The sequence below is a fragment of the Melopsittacus undulatus genome, chromosome 2 (genome assembly GCF_012275295.1).
Source record: "Melopsittacus undulatus isolate bMelUnd1 chromosome 2, bMelUnd1.mat.Z, whole genome shotgun sequence".
Lineage (NCBI taxonomy): Eukaryota > Metazoa > Chordata > Aves > Psittaciformes > Psittaculidae > Melopsittacus > Melopsittacus undulatus.
The window spans coordinates 96,288,859-96,309,158 of record NC_047528.1 but is presented as its reverse complement, the minus strand read 5'-3'; the positions used below and the strand labels follow the sequence as shown (position 1 = coordinate 96,309,158).

Below are 20,300 nucleotides of genomic sequence, written 5' to 3'. Positions count from 1 at the left end.
ATCAAAACTATTTCTTTCTAGAGTGCATCTTCAAGTAAATAAATAAAATCCTTCTGGAGGATTTTCCTGTCAAAGGGCAGAAAGCAACCTACATGTTCAAAACACGGAAAGAAACAGAAGAACAGCTCCTTCCCAGTGTTTTGCATTGGTATGCTACAGAAGAGCAGCAGCAAGCAGACACGCTGCACTCATTTTCAAGTATTTGGCATGTCCACACAAAGAACACAGTAATTGTTCCTGTGGGTCCATGCACAGTGTCTCTTCAAGCTTTCCAATCCATGACTTTGGGAGCAGTGACGCTGTGGAGCTGTTCCGGATCAGCTGCAGCAGTTGGGGTACCACAGGAGCAGCAACGACAAGCATTGCCAACCCTGAATGAAATGCCCCGTTCTCAGTGCTTATTCAATATGATTTAAATTCCAATTGGGACTTGGGAAGCAAGAATTTTTAAAGAGTGGTGGTTTGGGATTTTGTTTGGGATTTGTTTTGCTGTTGTTGGTGTTTGCTTGGTTGGGTTTTGTGTTGTTTCCGTTGTTATTGTTGTTACCTAGTGCTGCAAAGTCATGTAATTTAAAGACTAAAAGTTATGTCAAACTAAAAACCTCCATGAGAAAAAGAACATGAGCCTCACAAAGTCGTGTGGAAATGCTCTCCCTTAAGCTCTCTTACTTGTAAATAAAGAAAAATCAATCACTGTATTGCACACACATAACACATGCAGCACACAATACAGGCAATGGATGCTTATTACCTTTATGATCCCTCCCATTTCAACCAGCTATCTGAATTTTTTGCCTGTTTCTTCAGCAACTGCTGGCCCCAGGTATGATTTTTACCCTTGCTTCCTGTGTATCTGCTCTAGCCATAACTCTTGGTTAAGCCTGCAGGCTAACCAGGTGAAACAGCAGCCACTGTAGTACTAAAGCACTGTAAACTCTGGTACATCAGCTCTGCAGTCCTCTTGCACAAACACAGAGATGTTAGAAACACAGGCATAACTCCTGCACTGAATTACAGAATCACAGAATCATAGAATAGTTAGGGTTGGAAAGGACCTTAAGATCATCTAGTTCCAACCACCCTGCCATGGGCAGGGACACCTCACACTAAACCATGTCACCCAAGGCTCTGCCCAACCTGGCCTTGAGCACCACCAGGGATGGAGCATTCACAACTTCCCCAGGCAACCCTTTCCAGTGCCACACTGCCAAGCAAGGTGGAGAGTGGAAGTCATGCAACGTTTAGCAAGATTTTGACACACCAACACAAAAAACCCCCATGCTACGTGTGGTCCTTGATCAAAGTTTACAACTAGCACATGGGTGCATTATCAGCACTGTCCTCAGACTAAAGCCAAAACACAGCACTGCACCAGCTGCTAGGAAGGAGAAAAAACCTAAAAATAACTGCTGCAGCTGAGCCCCAGGACACTGTGGCACTGACAGCGGTAGAAACGTGAGCTGGTTTTAGTACAGTGGCCAGTTGGGTTGGTTCACCCACACAAAGCTTCACGTGTACACAATCTCTTAAAAATCCCTCATGTGCCTTAACCTGGAATTTCATGGAAGACTGCCACTTACCTTGTAATTAAAGCGTTCAGAAAATCTGCCAGACGTGTGATAGCCTACTCAACCTAATTCATGCACAGAGCCCCGTGACTTAACTCAGACTTAACTGAACATTTGCACACTGGCTTTCTCTGAGTGCTTTCCTCTGCACGCAGGAAGACAGAGGTCTATGAAAGCACAAGTAAAGCTGCATGGTCAACCACATTTCAAGTCTTTCATTTTATATAACACAAGTATGTTTGCATGCAATAAGGACACCAAACCAAAAATCTTAGCTCTGCCAGGCGAATTCCGCTTACCACATCAGGTGTCTAAAGTCTCTCTTGTGTAATTATGAAGCATATCCAGCTCCTCATACTGTAAAACCTCAGAGTAAACACATGGACTTATGGCCTCTTCTAAACTGCTTGCTTCCCTGTCCACCTTAAGCACTCACTGGTTTAAATGCAATGAGCACTTCTAGATCTTTGTAGCACAAATTTTTACTCACAGGGAGACAGCAAGGCCTGCTTTGTCTTGCCACCATAAGCCTGTTCACAATTTTACTCCACTTGAGCACAAAGAAAGAAGATGAGATTACATCTGCCTGTTACTCTGTGGCATCACCAGAAGCAATTAAGAGTTTGGGGTTTGGAGGGCTCTATTTTGTTCTTTTTTGTTTGCTTGTACGTTCATATTTCTTAATTAAAGTTCTGCAGGAATAAGATTAAGTATTAGAGCAGTGAGATGGGATAATATCTAATGAAGTTAACAGGACATTTTTATCATGTACAAAGGATATGGACTCCTGTTTTCCCAAGAGGGAAATAATAGGCAATCAGGATTAAAGACTGATATACTGATAGACAGATAGACAAATAGACAGACAGATAGACAGATAATTAAATAAATAAAAACCTCCTCTTTCAGTCATGATGTAAGATTTCATCCACTCCCTTCCCCCTTTATGGACTTAAGGGTTGTCTGAAGCACTGGGTCCCCCTTACCAAGGAAGATGGGACAGTGTAAGCAGCTAGAGAGCTTGGGTCAGTATTTCCAGATTCTCCTGCAGGCTGCCATCTCTCCAATAGCACACGTCAGTGGGAGGAAGGTAAGGCACAAGGAAGGAGCTGGCATCAATACACATTGACATTAATATACAAACTGACAGTGATCTGTTCAAGACAACTGATACACAGTTTTATTCAGGTGTTTAAACAAAACTGTGCTAGCAGTACCAGCATCCAAGGGACTGCAATAAAGGCCCAGCTACCTGATGTTGGAGAAGCAGTCCTTTGTAGGACTATTCTTCTAAAAAAGCAAGCATTAAAAAAAAACAAAGAACAAAAACCACCACCACCACCACCAACAAAAATACAACAAACCAAACAATAAATACCACCACAAGAAATAACAAAAACCCCAAACAAATAACAGTCTGACCTGTCATTGTATTTTCACTATGAAGATGAAACACCATGTCACATCAGGCATGACAGTGTTTCAAGGGCCAGCAGGGAAATAAACAGATCTAATACCAGCAATTTCTGCCTAAACCTGGGGTACAATTCTAAAGGTATGAAATAATAAATTTAGTAGCTTTTTGAATATTGCTACATGTTGAAAGCTACAATTTCCATTTCCCTGGGTTTTGAAAGAAATAATAAAAAATATGGGCTACAATACACATTTTAAATCATCAAATTATCTACCTGAACTAGTTCCAAGAGTTTCACCTAAAGAAACCTCCCATCTGTCTGTCAATCAGGAACGTATGTGACTCTAAATAAGTTGTTAGTTATGATCTTCGAGTACATCACAGTACAAAATATACCTAAGCAGTAGTATAAAATCTATAAAACTACATGTGGAAAAAATAATTGTCCTCTATTCAATAATTTCCAACTTCCACTGCTTCCAAAATTACCTACTTTACGTCAAAGTTGTCTTCGGAGCCATGCAAGGACTGTCACAAAGTAACAGGCCTGGGAACTCACTTTTAATAATCTAATTAATTTATGCATTGTTGAGTTTACTGGGGAAATAGCCAAAGGGTAATTTATTAGTCTAAGAGCCTATTCAGTTGTATGCATGCCCCACGAGACAAACGCGGCTGTGAGTTCCCTTTTCATGAAATCAGCTTCAGGCTCTAGTACAAAGAATGTGAAGTGGTAATGTAAGGTCGTATTCCAAAACTGCTGTTGTACTCCATTATCCAGAATACATGGAAACCATGCACGGTTTAGTACTGTAGTGAAAGGAATACAGAAAAAGTCTGGGAAATCTGCAAGTTAGAAACAGACTACCTGATGCTCTGAAATATAACTTCACCTTAAAAATAATAATAAAGAGAATAGAAGTTGAACATGAAGAATGAAGCTAAAGGGAGCACACCTGTAGAAAACATTCAGATCAGTCACATTTCTTGTTTGTGAATGGCAGAGGAATGCACATTCAGTTTTATACTTCCCTGCCTTGGTTCTTCAAAACAGGATACCTACAGTGATTATGTGAGTAGCTCTAGGATGACACTGCACCTTTTTTTTCCTCTTAAATCAAGCAGCAATGTCTTTCAATAATTCTTGTGCTTGTGCATGAAATACACATTATATAGACTACAGCTTTAAAATACAAACACAGTATATTTAGCATCTGAGTTCTTTCTCTGAACAGTTGGCCCACAGTAGTCAACTGCCTCACCACTGTCTTGCACAGATACAGTTAATTCTGCCTGCAAACTGCTCTCTTAGGACAGCAATCTGGAGTATACATGTCTGAAGATAAATCAGGTATTTCTTACTTCCATTAGCAATATTAACTATATATCAGGTTAAATGAAGTTCACAGTCAAAACTCATCTATAGAAACGGTCTCTTAGGCATTTTCTGAAGCCTTATCTACTCAAGGGACCCACAATTTGGAGCCACTACCAAGACAGAAATTAATTTAGTCTTTAACATTTCACATGTGTCTGTTTCAAATAAGAGACTGTAAAATAACAATGTTCCAAAACTCAGACAATATATTTCAGTACTGCAATCTGAATGTTGAATAGGCTGCATGCATGTACTTCAGCCTGATTAGATCCACATGGACTTATTCAGTATTTTAGTTTACACTTGCATTATTAATCTGGAACAATTTTCCAGTGTGAAAGCAATGGAAACCTCAGCAGGTGACACAAAGAAGAAAATCTGCTGAGAAAGCAGCTCATACATACATGGTGCAAATTCTGCTCTATATGGAACAGGATCTACTGCTCATGTCTTTGGTAACACACACGGAGCATTACTTAATGTCCAATAGGATATTAGGAAATTTTCATTAGCCATTAGAAGTACTATGGCTCTTCAGATCTGCTAGAATTCACTTTTAGTCATAAGCTGCACATGACAGAAGAGAAGAAGGGAGAGGCATGTAAAAACTGCCACCTGCAAATGTCTTTGTAACAAAACTTGGACTGGTTGGTGCTTCATTTCCAGCTGCTAACTTGGACTGAAAAACAAACTAATCCAAATTTTCTGCTAAAAACTGTAGCTGCTGAAGAAATAAGCTGCCATCCTGAGTCCATGGAGGATGTCCATGTGTGTATTTAACAGGAGAACCTCTCAACCATCTCCCCTTTTGAGAACAAGAGTTTTCAGCCAATTATCCTTCAGATGAAGTTGTGCCCTGGAGTCTACAGGTAATTGCCTGTTTGAAAGCAAAGCAAGAAATGAAGCATGCTTCATCATCTGTGCTTTAACATACAGTGAAGCCCTACCATCCTTCTTCTCCAACAGACTTCCAATCTGTCGGACAGCATGCACACACTGGAGCAACACTGGTAGTGACAGACTGAGTTAGTCTTGGATCTGAAATAGAAGGAAACATGCATCGTCTTCCAGGGCAATTCAGAATCGCAATGAAGAACATTCAGTTTGCACTCTTTGTTAGGAAAATCACAGCATTGTATGACTGTTTCTTCAGACTGAAAACCAATGTAGCAGAAACCCCCACTCTGTTGATGCATTACCACAACAGACCCACCTGACCTGGTTTATTTTCCAGCAGCAAGAACACAGGAGGTGGAACTTAGCGCCCCTCAGACCCACACTCCACCACTGTGTATTTACGGCAAGCCCCACTACTCACAGGCTCCAACTTCTTCCAACAGCAGAGGAGAGAATAGGGACCAAAGCTTTTGAGTAATCTTTTCAATTAACAGGTAACAAACATTGCTGCAGAGCTGGCTATTGAACCTCACAGATATGGGAATGGTTCTGACAAAAGCTGACAAATCTTAAGTATGTATATAAGCACCAAGTCTAGATGTACACAACACTCCCAGTCATTGGGCTGTCTACAGGCATCTGTGCCTTTAACAGAAGCAGCTCAGAAGTGTGCAAACCAAAGAACAAACTGTCTTAGTGCTCCATCCCCCACCGAAAAAGAAGCTAAACATTTTCTTGCCAGCCTTCTTCTTTCTGCAGTCTGTTCCCATACAGATGGCAAATCGTTCTTTGAGGCCTTGCACTGCATGCTCCACTGAAGTCAATGGGAACCCTGACACCGACTTCTCTAACAGAAAGATTGAATCCACCAACTCAAAGAAAGCCATAAAAGTGAAAAGCGAAACGCTTTTTTTATTCTTTTGCTTTCCTTCTCCTACAAAAGAACAGTCTCAACAGGATTAGGAAGGTTGCCAAATGGAGAAACCAGAAGCACTTCAAATTGCTCCCAATGACTCAATTGACCACAGTGATGTTAATCCCTAGAGAACAACACTGCTGTGGCATAACACATTAAGTCCAATCAGATCCAACAAAACTTCCACACCAATACATGTAAGACCTTATTCTCCAGCAGAAATGGGATGTGCATTTGAAGGTGCTCAAAAGCAAGATGGGTAAAGGGAGCATTATGTTCATACTTAAGAAATCCAAGTTGATTATGAATCCCCGAGACGCACTGATCCTGATTTTTTTCAGGACAGAGTAGGAAGGGGTGTAACCCTGCATCTGTTTTCCAATCCAAAATACTGCACAGCTGGAACATGCCCATGCATGTCCTTCTGTGCCATGCCTCTCGCCAGCAGATCTCCCAACCCTCTCACACCACGGGTGAGCATCCAAGAGCAGAGAGCAACCATCTCAGCCAGATACTGTCATGAAGTCAAAAGGGCAAATCTCAGTCCACGCACGATGTGAATCAAGCTATACTAGCTCAAGCATGTACTATATGAAACATGGAATTTAAAAAGTGATGTCTACTTCACGTGAGTAACAGTGTCAACAGGTTACTGAGAGCGTGACGCAGCTATTTGCCAGGCTGTAACTCCTACCCTGGGTGAACTGCTCTGTTACTAGGAATCTGAACCACACTACCTCAAGTAAGGTGATCCTAAAGCATGATACAAAAGCAGCTTCTATCATCTCAAAGTACATGAGGGTGGAATAAGTAAATACTACTACCATTTATAAGAGCTTAGCACCAACTTTCTGAACTTCATATACCTCAAACTTATAGGAGACTTTGCTTTTGAAGGGGACAGCAATGAGGTGTGCAATAGGATTTAATTTCAGTTGAAGCCTGTATCCCATTCTCACAGAGGCACAATCTCCAAAGAAATACAAAGACATGACCATAGAAAAGTACTATCAAACTCAACCTTTGACATCAAACCAACTTGATCTTCATCATCAAAAATGTTTCTTATGATTGGCACCATGAACAGCAGCTCAGTAGAAAAATGTATTTATTCTTAATATTAATTGCTACATGTACAATTCTATCTGGAGTCATCAGGGTAATCCCAACTCAGGCAGCAGCAACACAATCAGGCAATTTTTGTTCCTACATGATCCTCCAACTTGCCAATTCCTTAAAATCAAAAAAACACTTTAATAGTGAAAGCAAGTATGGTAATTTATCATATGCCTCTTCTTTCACTTTTGTTTCAGAGCAAGACTGGCAAACAATACATTAAGCTAAATTAAATTAATTAAATCTTTGGTACCCTTTCTCCAACAGGCTAAGTTCAGTGAATTGGACCAAGTAAAAATAAGTAAACCAAGTTTGACCTTTCCATCAAATACTTGATGAAAAGGATTTTCAAGTTGATGAAGAAACAAAAAAAACCTTAACACTCTGTACTGCATTGGCTCATTCTGTGAGAGAGATTACTTCTCACCTTGCAGAACTGCACCTACGCTTCTGCTGAAACTTTAGGAAATGAAAAAAAAGCAGATCAAAGCTTTAAATGCTCTTATCTTCAGGATTATGTTATGATGCAATCTACTTTATTACTGCGCTCTGTGGCTTAGCAGTTTCTGTTGTTCAGCAGTGTAACTGCTTCAGAGATAAGCATTAATTTCTTTGGTACTCATGGAAGTGAGACATTAAACTAAACTGAAGTTCTTTCTCCAATGACTAATTTAAGTAGCAAAGTCAATGTAAGGATTTACATAGATTTCAAATAGCTCTGTATTGAACTCCTAGTGCAGTGCAAGCAGTTTTGCATCAACCTATTGCCACAGCCCTGTGGCAGCCACCACACTGACCCTCTAACACCCTGTAAGTCAGCCCACAGCTTCTCCCTCTTCTATGACATGGCAACAGTGTGATAAATACATCCCATTAATTTGCAAATATCTAATCCACTTCTACATTACATTTAAGACAAGATTTATGTTTGCTAAAAAGCAACAAAGAACCCTAGTCTTAAAAAGCAGCACAAGACTGATTCTCCTGAGAACAGCCCACTCCACCTCCAGCTGCAAAACCACGTCAGAAGCAAAAACAAAACAAGCAGCAGTTAGGACTCTGCATTTGATATGGAGGGTCCATATCCTTTTTGTCAAAATACTTGTGGAAGTACAGTTTATCATGGGATCCAAGAAAACTCCATTTCACATCAGATAATCACCACAAGGACATTGCATATGTCAAATCACTCAGTCTTTCATTCATCCATCAATTTTCTATGCTTCCTGCTGTCATCACCCTGACTAAAAATACCAGCCTTGTTCACATTTCTTCATTTTCACTTGCCTTCTTTTCTCTCCTTTTCTGCACACATTCTGGTATTTTGAACCTGTTTGTTCTCCACTAATGGCCCTACTGCTGCCCAAAATTAAGTCATGGAGCCACATTTGCATCTCTAACATGTGGCCTATTCTTCATTACAGGCTTGATTTGACATCTGTCTTATAGATCTAATAACACCCTTTCCCCCCTCCCCCATTTAAATTGCTCCTGTTGTCTTTGTCTTATTGCCAGAGAAAACTTGCTGGGGAAATCTGGGGATTAACTGGATGTGTTCTTCTGAAAACACATAAAGCCAACAGGCAGAAAGATGCAGTGCCTTCAAAAATATCTAAAAAGCTTCTCCTTCTCCGGCTGTTCAAACACTACAGCAAAGCCATCCTCTGGTCAGCTGTTATAAGAAGTCCTGCTTTCCCCTTCCACCTCCTTCGGTAAGCCAGGTTGAGAGAGAAACTCATGTTTTTTTCTGTTTGTTTGCGGGGTTTAGCATAGTGCAGTTCAGCTCCCTAAATTTCCTCACTGCAAGATCAGACATATGCTAAAATCTGGCAGAGCAGAAATGAGGAGGAAGAAGGAAAAAAACTGACTCTTTCTGCAACAGCATGTACTGCTTAAACTCAACACTTCTGCTAAACAGCTCTGTAGCAGCACTCCTCTTAGCTTGGTAAGAAACTCTAAAATTAGCTCACATAATACGATTGTCTCAAGAGAGACTGCTCTTGCTAGATCTTAAGCTACAACAGCTCAGGATGCTGAAGCTGAAAGTATGCAAAAGTGAGGACACTGAGGAAATTCAAAACCGGCTGAATATGGAAGACTTCTTAGTCTTCCACGTTGCTCTGAACCCCAAACCAGAGCAGTGCTCTTTGTGTGAAATGCCTGGGGTAAAGAAATAAAACCATGATAGGAGCACATCACACCGCTGCTCAACAGGAAGGCTCTGATCCATACCGGCACCAGAATCTTAAAAGCCATCTCCCAGACTTCAGCAAGTAATCACTTATTAGCATATCCACTAATGTGTTCTCAGCAGTAGCTCAAAATGCAAATTTCTATGACAATCCCCTCTAAAACACTAAAAAAAGTATACACATATTAACTTACAAAATATTACAACTTCATCCTTAATAAGATCAGTCTTATTCTATCCTCTTAGGTTCCTTGTTTAGAAGCATAAATGTTACTTCTTGGATGATCCTTTCTGAGTTTTTATTCCTCTTTGATGGTGTATACTGACTTGCCAAGCTGTGTGGGAACTTGGAAAACCAATGACAGCTGCAACACTTCACAGATGTTTAAAGACATGCTCATCAAAATAATTTCCTTTAATTATTTTTTTTTAAAAAAGTCTGTAATTGGCTCAAAGAAGGAAAAGCAAAATAGTACTAAAGGATCTTGATACTGCCTCAAAAAATTATAGTTTTCCATATGCAACCCAAAGTTAAATTTACGAATAAGTCATTTATTGACCACAACCCTCTGGCAGAGCTCTTTTTCCAGGCCAAATGGAAGAAGGAAGTAATAATGAATGGAGAACGTGAGATGTTTTATAAATGCTTATGAAGACATATGACTTAGGACAAGAACCAAATTAAATTGCCTTGGTTTGTATTCTAATGGAAACCTTGTGCAGTTTCTTCAAACTGCTGGAATTGCGACATCTTGCACATCATTACATTTCCATGGGGTCAGTGCTCTTCTGACCTACACTGATATTTATAGAAAAAGAAACTAAGCTAGCAAGAAAAAAATGTGTATCAGATCGTATTTTCTCGTATCTAGATTAACAGAAGAAAAAAATTAAACATGGTATTGTCATTAACATACAAGTAATTTTCTTTTTTTCTCCCCTCTTAATATATGCAACAGTTATCAGTACCCACACAGCTGACGTTTTAACAGATATGGTGATGCATCCTCTAAACACTACACAGCATCTTTCTAGCAGAAACTCCTGTCTTAGCTAAAGAGAAGGAGTCTTGTCCCACATGCCATCCTTGTCTCTAAATTGGAGAGACATCAGTTTGATAGGTGGACCATCGGTGGATAAAGAACTGGCTGGATGGTCGCACTCAAAGAGTTGTGGTCAATGGTTCAATGTCTGTCTGGAGATCAGTAACGAGTGGTGTCCTGCAGGGATCGGTGTTGGGACCGGTCTTGTTTAATAACTTTGTCACTGACATGGACAGTGGGATTGAGTGTGCCCTCAGCAAGTTTGCTGATGACACCAAGCTGTGTGGTTCGGTTGATACACTGGGGGGAATGAATGCCAATTCAGGGGGACCTTGACACGCTTGTGAGATGGGCTGATGCCAACCTCATGAAGTTTAACCATGACAAGTGCAAGGTCCTACACCTGGGTTGGAGCAATCCCAGGCACAGCTACAGGTTGGGCAATAAGGAAATTCAGTGCAGCCCTGAAGAGAAGGACTTAGGGGTATTGATTGATGAGAAAAAGAACATGAGCCAGCTTCAGTGTGCGCTTACAGCCCAGAAAGCCAACTGTATCCTGGGCTGCATCAAAAGGAGCATGACCAGCAGGTCAAAGGAGGTGATCCTGCCCCTCTACTCTGCTCTCCTGAGACCTCACTTGGAGTATTGTGTGCAGTTCTGGTGTCCTCAACATAAAAAGGACATGGAACTGTTGGAACAAGTCCAGAGGAGGGCCATGAGGATGATCAGGGGACTGGAGCACCTCCCATATGAAGACAGGCTGAGAAAGTTGGGGCTGTTCAGCCTGGAGAAGAGAAGGCTGCGTGGAGACCTCATAGCAGCCTTCCAGTATCTGAAGGGGGCCTACAGGGATGCTGGGGAGGGACTATTCATTAGGGACTGTAGTGATAGGACAAGGGGTAATGGGTTGAAACTTAAACAGCAGAGGTTTAGACTGGATATAAGGAAGAAATTCTTTACTGTTAGGGTGGTGAGGTACTGGAATGGGTTGCCCAGGGAGGTTGTGAATGCTCCATCCCTTGCAGTGTTCAAGGCCAGGTTGGATGAAGCCTTGGGTGATATGGCTTAGTGTGGGGTGTCCCTGCCCATGGCAGGGAGGTTGGAACTAGATGATCTTAAGGTTCTTTCCAACCCTAACTATTCTATGATTCTATGATTCCCCTAGCAAGGGTTTACCCTAAGGTCTCACCCTCCTCAAATAAAAAAATACAGGCTAAAATCCTGTTTAAACTAGTAAAAAAACTCCACGTTATATTTATATAAAATGGAAAAAGGTGGATGAAGCCATCAATAGTTGGCCAGATATTCAGAAACGTCTTCATAATTATAATTAAAATTAATCCATAACCACCTAGAACAGTTTTCTATAAATCTGTAAGAACAGAATATCAGTGGAATTTTTTAGCCAGAGGTATTCAGTCTTTGGAAGATTAAAGCAGGCACTCCATACAGCACTACATAATAATTTTAATTGGATAAAAGCTGACCAGATGATTATGCTGCCGTACAAATTACAAAGTGGTGGTAACAAGCTACTTGGGAAAAAAAATGAATGTTCTAGAAATCAAGAAGTATTTCTCCCATCCAACCTAGCAGCACTGCCCTGCTATGAATTCAAGCAAGCACCACCTTCTGGATAGCTTCAAAGCTACACAGCACAAGAAGGTGTCTTTTTTATTTTTGCCTACAGAACTGGCAACTGAATCTATGTGTGTAATGTCCTTTTACCTGCAAGAACAGACTTCTGAACATGAACCTATTCTGTGTGACCAACCTGGACACATCAGCCCACTGACTGCCACTAATAAGCTTCACATGCACTGTTACAATTAAATCAACTCATCTGTAGTCAGTATTTCTGATTTCCATATATTTCAAAGTACATGGACACAGGTGAAACGGGAGAGCTAAAAAAAGCAAGGGGTTGGGGGAAAAAGGGAGAAAAAAGTAACCTGCCTGCTTCTTCCCCCACAAAAAAGAGAAAGAAAACCCCCAGAATCAAGTAGCACTAACACCACAACACCAGAAGAAAAAGCAGTAAGCCACAAAGTATGCTCCTTATTGACACACACACACACACAATCCTGCACAGAGACTTTTTGCATCTCTCTGTTTCAGCTCTTTCTGGTCTTCTGTATGAAGACCAGAAAGAGCTGAAATCCCTTTAACCACTCAAAACCATGCAGACCTCCAAACCCTGCACGCAGCCTCTCAGCTCTCAGGACCACCATCCACTAGGAGGAGTCACACTTGCTCCCATGCATCTGGAGAGGTACACTTGCATATGTTAGGGCTACTGTTTCAGTGCCCTTAAATGGACACAAGCCTGATATCACCAGAGCACAATTCCTTCCTCTTTTATCCACTTACTGCTAACACCTCTCCATGAGCCAGTGCCAATACAGAAGCTGGATCAAGAAACTGACCTACCTCTGAAACCAATCCCCTAAGAATAAAAACTACATCATAGTGGAAGCTGCCAAGAGTTATTAAAGAGGTCCCAGAATGGCCTTTAGCAAAAGTGGGATAGATTTGTGCCAAACCATGCAAGCATGGTCTAAAAAGGTAGAGGAAAAGAAAGTAGATCAGCAAGGACATTTCCTCCATGTATCTGTAAAGGAAACAGCAGACAACTTACTACTGTAACTGTGTGTGTCAGAGGGAAAAAAGAATGGTGAAACACAGCAGTAAAGATCTGCTGTGTTGTCCCCACCAGGGGCAGGAAAGGTAACAACTCTACAGACCTCATCCAAAGCTACACAGCCCTCTCAGAAGTTTCTTGTGCTCCAGTAAGGCCAAGCATTGGACCAGTTGAGCTTCACTCCCTTCCCTTTGCATGCAGAGAGACTTGTGCAAGAACGGTTAGCTGCTCCTTCTGTAACCTTGAGGAGCAAAGCCACAAGCACAGAGCACAGCATGCTGATGAAAACATGAAACATTTTCTTCTTGTCTTTTTTATCTCCAGTTTAGCAGATTTCTTTTGACATCTTCATCACATGCTATATGATTGTCTGCTAGTTCAACTATGAACCTAAAAAGGCAATAGTACTACCCTGCGTACAGCCTTTACATTCATGTATTTTAGAGGACAGGAGTAATTGCATTCCTGGCACAAACGCTGTGCTGGTGGAACCGGCAGATTAAGTTGAACCATTCATCTAGTCCATCATATCTGCAAAATTCAAATTTAATCTAGGGGAAAATGCAGCATCACAGCTTCATTAAACACTGCAGCACACGCTTGCTTAAATATATATTTATGTAATCCTTGTCTATTTTCACCCTTCTTCCTCCCTCAGCCTCAAAGCAGAAGCAGCCTCCTTCCACAAGAAAAAAGTGCTGCTTCAAAATGAGCTGGAAAACTAATCATAAAAGCAGGAACATACTAAGATCTTTATAATTTTTATTTCTTTGAGACATGCAAAAAAAGGTCTGCATAGGGAGAAAATGAGAGGGGACCCTTTTTATTTCATTCATGAAAGGCAGGCATTATCTTGTAACATACGCTCTAAGTTTCATTAGCCACTTGATTTGAAATATATTTAAATGCTACACTACAGTCTGGGCTAAAAAGCCCAGCCTTCTTTTTCAAGAGGGTTCTATGGTGAGCATACTAAGGGTAAATATGCCACCAAGAAGCCGACCCTGCATTTCCGAAATCTAAGCCTCCATTGAAGTAAATGAGAGTTAAGCAGTGGCAGACAGAATGTACTAATTCAACTTGTGCTGTGGACCAAAAGCTAAGTAAAAAAAAAGACCTCAATAATCAATGCCGAGAGTGCTAATATACTGTTCACCTGAACTTTTAAGCATGACTGTACACGTCTCAGAATATGCCAACACACATTTCTCTTGAAAATGTCATTTGTTTTTAAGGACAATCTGTGCTGCCAAAAATCTGTATGTTTTTCATGAGGTTTCATTAAATGGATCATTTTCCTCAGAGCAAAATGTATGGCTTTTCAGGCTGCTGAATTTAGAGTGGTACAGGTTTACAATTGATTTTGTTCTTCAATACAATGGCTATTTGGTTTGAGAAACTAGAAAGAGCACATTATGCAGCCTAGATAAAAACAACATATTAGGATGAAAATGACAAGGTAACATGGAGAGAAACTATTATCAAAGCAGTAAGACCATTTTCATCACATCTCAAATTCTCTTCTTGGAAGAAAAGACCAAACTATTTTTTGTCCTTTTTAAAACATCAGCATCCCTGGCAGTTCAACAAGCCTTTAACAAACCTGCAGAAGATCTCAAAAAGGACAAAGACTGGAGAAGGAGAGAACTGCTGCCATCAGTCCTGCCTGATTCTGTCTGACACCAACCCAGGGCAACAAAAGTAAAAGGATTATTGAAAATGGTGGCGGCAGGGAGCCAAGCAAGTAAGTAAAAATGAAGATAGGGAAGTCATTTGATGGCCTTTTCAACCCACCTACAAAACAGGGGACTTGAGGACTGCTTTGAAGCTGGGGGTTGTGGGGTGAGTTTCAAGGCCTTATTATGGTCCCATTCCAGCTTGTACTGGATCTGGCTAAGAAGTGGCTTCATGTTAAGGCAAAGTTGCTGGTGAAACCCATGGCATAAACACAGAATATTTGATAAAAATGACAAGAAGGTAATTCTAAAAAGTATTATGCTTAGAGATTAAAAATGTCAACACTGTTTTGTCAACAGCTATAATGAATTACCTGTTATCTGAATTTACCCTACTATTTTCTGCTCTACATAACACAAAGAGGCAATTAGCAGCATAGCAGTGTGCATTATTAATTCTTTTCTTTTTCCTTTCTGGGAGGACTTTAATAAATACACATTCAGTGAAAAAATGCTTGTGGATCTCAATGGCATTTAGAAAGAAAGTGGACAAAAGAAATCAAGCAGTCATGATACGGTTTTAGAGATGCCAGGTGTAACACCTGCCAGAGCAAACATACACCCTACATCTGTAAGTTATTCTAAGCATTAAATAAACCTAAGACCAACCCAAAATGGAACAGCTCCATGCATGCTTAAAATGGAAATGAGCACCTCCAAATTAAACTGAGTAGGGAAAAAACATGTATTAGACAAAATGATTTTTTTGCCAGCTGTATTGTTTTTACAATTCATTTTGGACACCAAGCTCAGCACAGATGGTGAAATAATTTCAGTCCTTCAAGGAACTCATATAATGTATCCTAATTGCTAGACATAAAATTTAGAGCATAGGAGTTCAAAACTGCTAATATAATAAAACATACACCAGTTTGTTCCTTCTGAGCACTCACTCTGTTTAACAGGGAAATGGGCACACCTAAATTAACCTCCTACTCTGCATATTCACATGACTCTGAAAACACAAACTTTGCCAAAGGGCAAGCTCCAGATCAGTTTTATGAAAACTGTTTAGCAAGACAAGAAGCTGATGGGCCTTGAAATGCACCTTCCTTCAATCCTAACATTCCACTCCAGTGCTTGAATATGTATGGGTGGAGGCAACTGGCTTCTTCCACAAAACAAGAAAGGGCACACTCCAAGTGCTGTGGTCCTACCTATTTTACCACATCAGCTGATCACCCATCAGGGGCTGTGAGGAAAAAACCCTTCCCCAAGGGGCTGGTTATCCAGCAATGCATATGGCAAGGTTTTTCCAACAAACCTCCAGAACAGCTGGTACTGTAATGTCAGCAGCAGGACTAGACTGACTGAGGGCTTGATGTGAAGTGTCAGCTACACTCACACCACATTAATGATTTTGGCACACATGCAGGTGTAACCACTCCCTTTACGCTAAAGCAATGTTGCATGGGCATGATCTGCAAGCAGCTATCAAATTCAAGTCCTGCAGCAACCCATGCCATTTTACTTTTCAGCACAGGTACAATTAATATAAAGGAATGCTAGCTAGTTTGACATTAGAAAAAACACTAGTAAACAGTACTTCTGTAACCAGCACCTCATTCCATCCAAGAAAGCTTGATTAGCTTGTATTTAAAGAAAAAAGAAGAAAAGTCATCAGCTTTGGCTGAGCTCTGGAGAATGTGCAGGTCTGAAGACAGAGGAGATGGATGTACTGTGCTTCCACAACCACTTATTCAGTAGCAGAGTTTAACTGGGGTCAAAGAAGTTAGAAGGCAGCATTCAAGTATCTCCATTTCCTTTCAAATTAGTAACATACAGTCTGAGCCTTATCATCTTTAAACTGTGTGATGTTTTGTCCAAATATAAATTCAGACAGTTCCTGTGCTGCACTGAGCTCCCACTCAAAATGAAGAGAAGCAACAACAAGCCATATAAACCCTTAAAACATGTAGGTGGTTCTGCTTATTCCCCATTCCTTCCTTTCTGCCCTTGCAATGCTCCTCAACTGCTACTTTCTACATCAAGACTTCAAAATCCACCTACACTGGCAATGGAAGAGGAGAGGCAATGAAGGCAACCTCAAGAAAAAATACAAGGCTCCTGGTACATCTCCGCAAGGGAAATTTAAGTCCTTCTGTACTCTATGCACCTTCCAGCCCAGTGCTCTGCCCACCACCCAGGCATCTGGCCTTGCGTCCTACAGCCAGCTGCTGGCATGCATGGGGGAAGGACAGGGCAGAAGAGCCTGGACACCAGCAGTTTCCCACCAAGAAGCAGGAAGCATACTGGTAAGCAGAGCAAGGAAAGGGTTTTTTAGCCAGATTCCTGTGGTTTAGCACACCACAGCAGAGTTGATCACTTCAGGTTAATGAAAGTACACTGCTTTATCACACACTGATTTTAGCTAATCTATATGATTATGTGTAAGATGCCCAACCCACTTTTAGGAAGTAAACCTGCCAGCACCTTGCCCAGCAACAGAACAGAACCCCCTAAGCTGTGCTTTTAACTGTAGCTAAAGAGAATCTCTTCAGTTGTAACATGATCACCTAACAATATGCTCAAGAAGAACTCTTGAGTACCCAAATCGAGGCTACCAGCCCAACAGTTTCAATATTTACCCTTAAAAACACACATAACAAACGTCTCTGTTAAGTCAGGAGAAAAATTCAGATTGGCAAAAAAAAAAAAATAAAAATCAGGCTAAAGGACCTAGAGAGGTCATCCAGACCTTCCTCTGCTCCAGGCAGGGCTTACATCTAAGCCAGCCCAGTTTGCTCAGGCCCTTGCCCAGTTCAGCTCTTCTCGTCTCCAAGGATGGGGACTCTAAGCCTGCTTGGGTGCCTGTGCCACCACATGGCCACTCTCATGGCAAAGACATTTTTCCTCACATGCAGTTAAAAAAATATTTTCCTTCTTACTCCCTTTGCAATCTAACAGTGTGAGGCTGCTACCTTCTGACTGCTTCTGCTCTCCTCTTCCCTTTGTTTTGAGAGGGATTTCTGAGTCTGTTTGGGTGTGGGAGGGTTTTTTTGTTTGGGTTTTTTTTTAAATGCCACCTACAATTCCAAAATGATCTGATACCCAGCTGAGATTTACAGTTCCAAGGCCTCATTCTGGAGCCCTTCCCTACCAGCAGTATTTGTAACTGATTTGCCAACTTACTGAGCTATTCATGCCTTAAAACCTCCCAAACTTCCTACTCTTAATTCCTGTAAATTTATGTATTTCTTTCTGCAACCTTAAATAGAGACTTATTACCTATGGACATTTATTAACTGTTTCTCTACTTCCATCTTCTTACTCTTTTCCTCACCTTCAGTAATTTCACCATGCATTAATCAACCTTATATAAATCAGACAACAGAAGGCCTGCAGAAACCTCCAAAACCTTACTAGTAGGTTACCTTTGGTATTTTTGTCAGTGGTAAACAAAAATATTAATTTCACAAAATAATACTCAGTAAAAAGACAAAGCTACTGGTGAAAAACAGTTTTAGTAACCATTACAATACAACATTAAAATGAATGTTCTAGACCATAAAGCCCAAACCCAGGAAAAAACCTGAATAAAACATTGCAAGAAACAGAAGGAACAATCAATGGGGAAAAAGACAGGAATAAAGATGCTAAGAGATCAGAGATCTGAAGTATGAATTATCTTGCCTTCTAAAGAGGTATTTTCACAGGAATTGATTTGACATTTAGGAAGCAACGCAGTTACTGCCATGGCAATAAGCAATAGCCCCTGCTTTAAAAGAAAATATAATAAAAGCAGAGGTGGTACAGAAAGGCATAAGGACTAAAGCAACTCAAGTCATGCCCTTTTGTTTCATGGCATGAAACCCGCAATTTCTTTTCACATTGTCACACACTGGTACGAGGTTATCACAGTATCACAGCATGGAGACAAAACAAAATTAGATCCACAATCTGTTCTTAGGACATAAGGGAGTGGTAATATTCTGCTCTGAAATATGAAATCAGTCATTGCGACTTCATCTGTAGGGCAAGCTTTATCTATTAAGAAAAGCTGAATAGTTCAGTGTGCAGCAGAGACCAGTAACTCTGGACTGCCCCAGTGTATTTCAGTGACACAGCAGGATGACAGAAGACATGTTACAGCTGATGCTTTCAAGATCAGCCCAGAAAGAACAAAGGCATTTTAAAGAATAAACTGTCACCTCAGCTTTATTCAAAATACTTTTTAAGAAGCTCACTCTGCATATACTATACAAAAATTATGCCCCATGGGTAGAAGACACAGGGACATAATTGTCCCATAACAGTCCCTGTAATTCCCCCAGGAACTAACTTCTGAAGCTGTTTAACAGGCTCTAGAAAAAGCCTCTTTAAAAAGGACAAAAAGACAACAGAGCAGGAGAGAAAGAGAAAAATAGACAGGGAATGTCCCTGCAGACTCGGCTCTCCAGCACATCGCTGCAGCTTAGTGCTTCAGGAGAAGAACCACCGTAGATGTTCCCGAGGATGGGACTTACTTCCTGGCAGTACTGGAGAATCCCTTCCTTTGTCCCAATGCAGGTCTTGGTGCCAGCGGGGTCCGACTCCCACTTTCCGTTCTGCACGTTCATGTGCATGTTGAGTTTCCCACAGAACATGGCGATCTGGGGCTCTGCCAGCAGCCCAGCGTTTCCATCAGCTGGCACCTGCAAGAAGAAGAAGAAACAACAAAAAAAAGGTTTAGTTCCACGCCTGACATTTCAGTCCATCCAAAAGCAGGAAGAGCTCAAGCAAGACTGAACCAGACCCTAGGCTTATCCACCCCATGGCAGCAAAGGCTGAAACTGTTTGATTTAAACAGATTTGAAAAGTGTCAATGCAGTCTTCATAGGAATCCAGAAGATAATAGCATAACACAGATTTTAAGGCTGTAACCAAACTGTTGCCCGAATAGAGCCACCTTATCAACTCGGTTTAACACACAACGATGATCATTTTTGAAGCAGGATTACAGAATTTTATTTTCCACAGATACTCAGTGTACTGAGGGGAAGAGTTCACTAACAACTGACAAAAATAGAACAAGTTTTCCCCAAGAGCTTCCTAAAAAACCCCACAATGTATCTTTTTTCCAATGCTTAGCACACAGGCCCTATCTTATTGTGCCTTATAAAGACTGTGGGTTAAAAGCAGCAGTTTCCAAGTAAGACTTGCCTCAACTGAAACTTAACATGCAGTGCCTGGGATGGTATCAAAATGGGACTGCTAAAAGTCTAGTGAACTATTACAGACTAGCATCTACCCAAACAAACATTAGAACACCCAGTTTGATGACAGGCCACCCTAAGTGCTCTTCCTCACCTCCTGTGGGCACGTTCCCCACAACATCCTGACTCAGCACCACCCTGCTGCCTCCCCCCTTTAAGTGCCCCATCTTCTGGGGTATAGAGCCAAACATCAGAGGTGCCC

The 20,300-nt window shown here is 41.0% G+C and overlaps 1 protein-coding gene across 3 annotated transcripts in view; it reads right to left on the bottom strand.

Annotated features, from left to right (window-relative positions):
- Positions 1-20,300, bottom strand: part of APP (amyloid beta precursor protein) — a 210,389-nt gene that overhangs the window by 155,005 nt on the left and 35,084 nt on the right. For all 3 annotated transcript variants that reach the window (XM_034074572.1, XM_034074573.1, XM_034074574.1), the window contains exon 2: positions 19,370-19,537. In XM_034074572.1, coding sequence (XP_033930463.1) covers positions 19,370-19,537 — 168 coding nt within the window. The remainder of the gene's footprint in view (positions 1-19,369; positions 19,538-20,300) is intronic.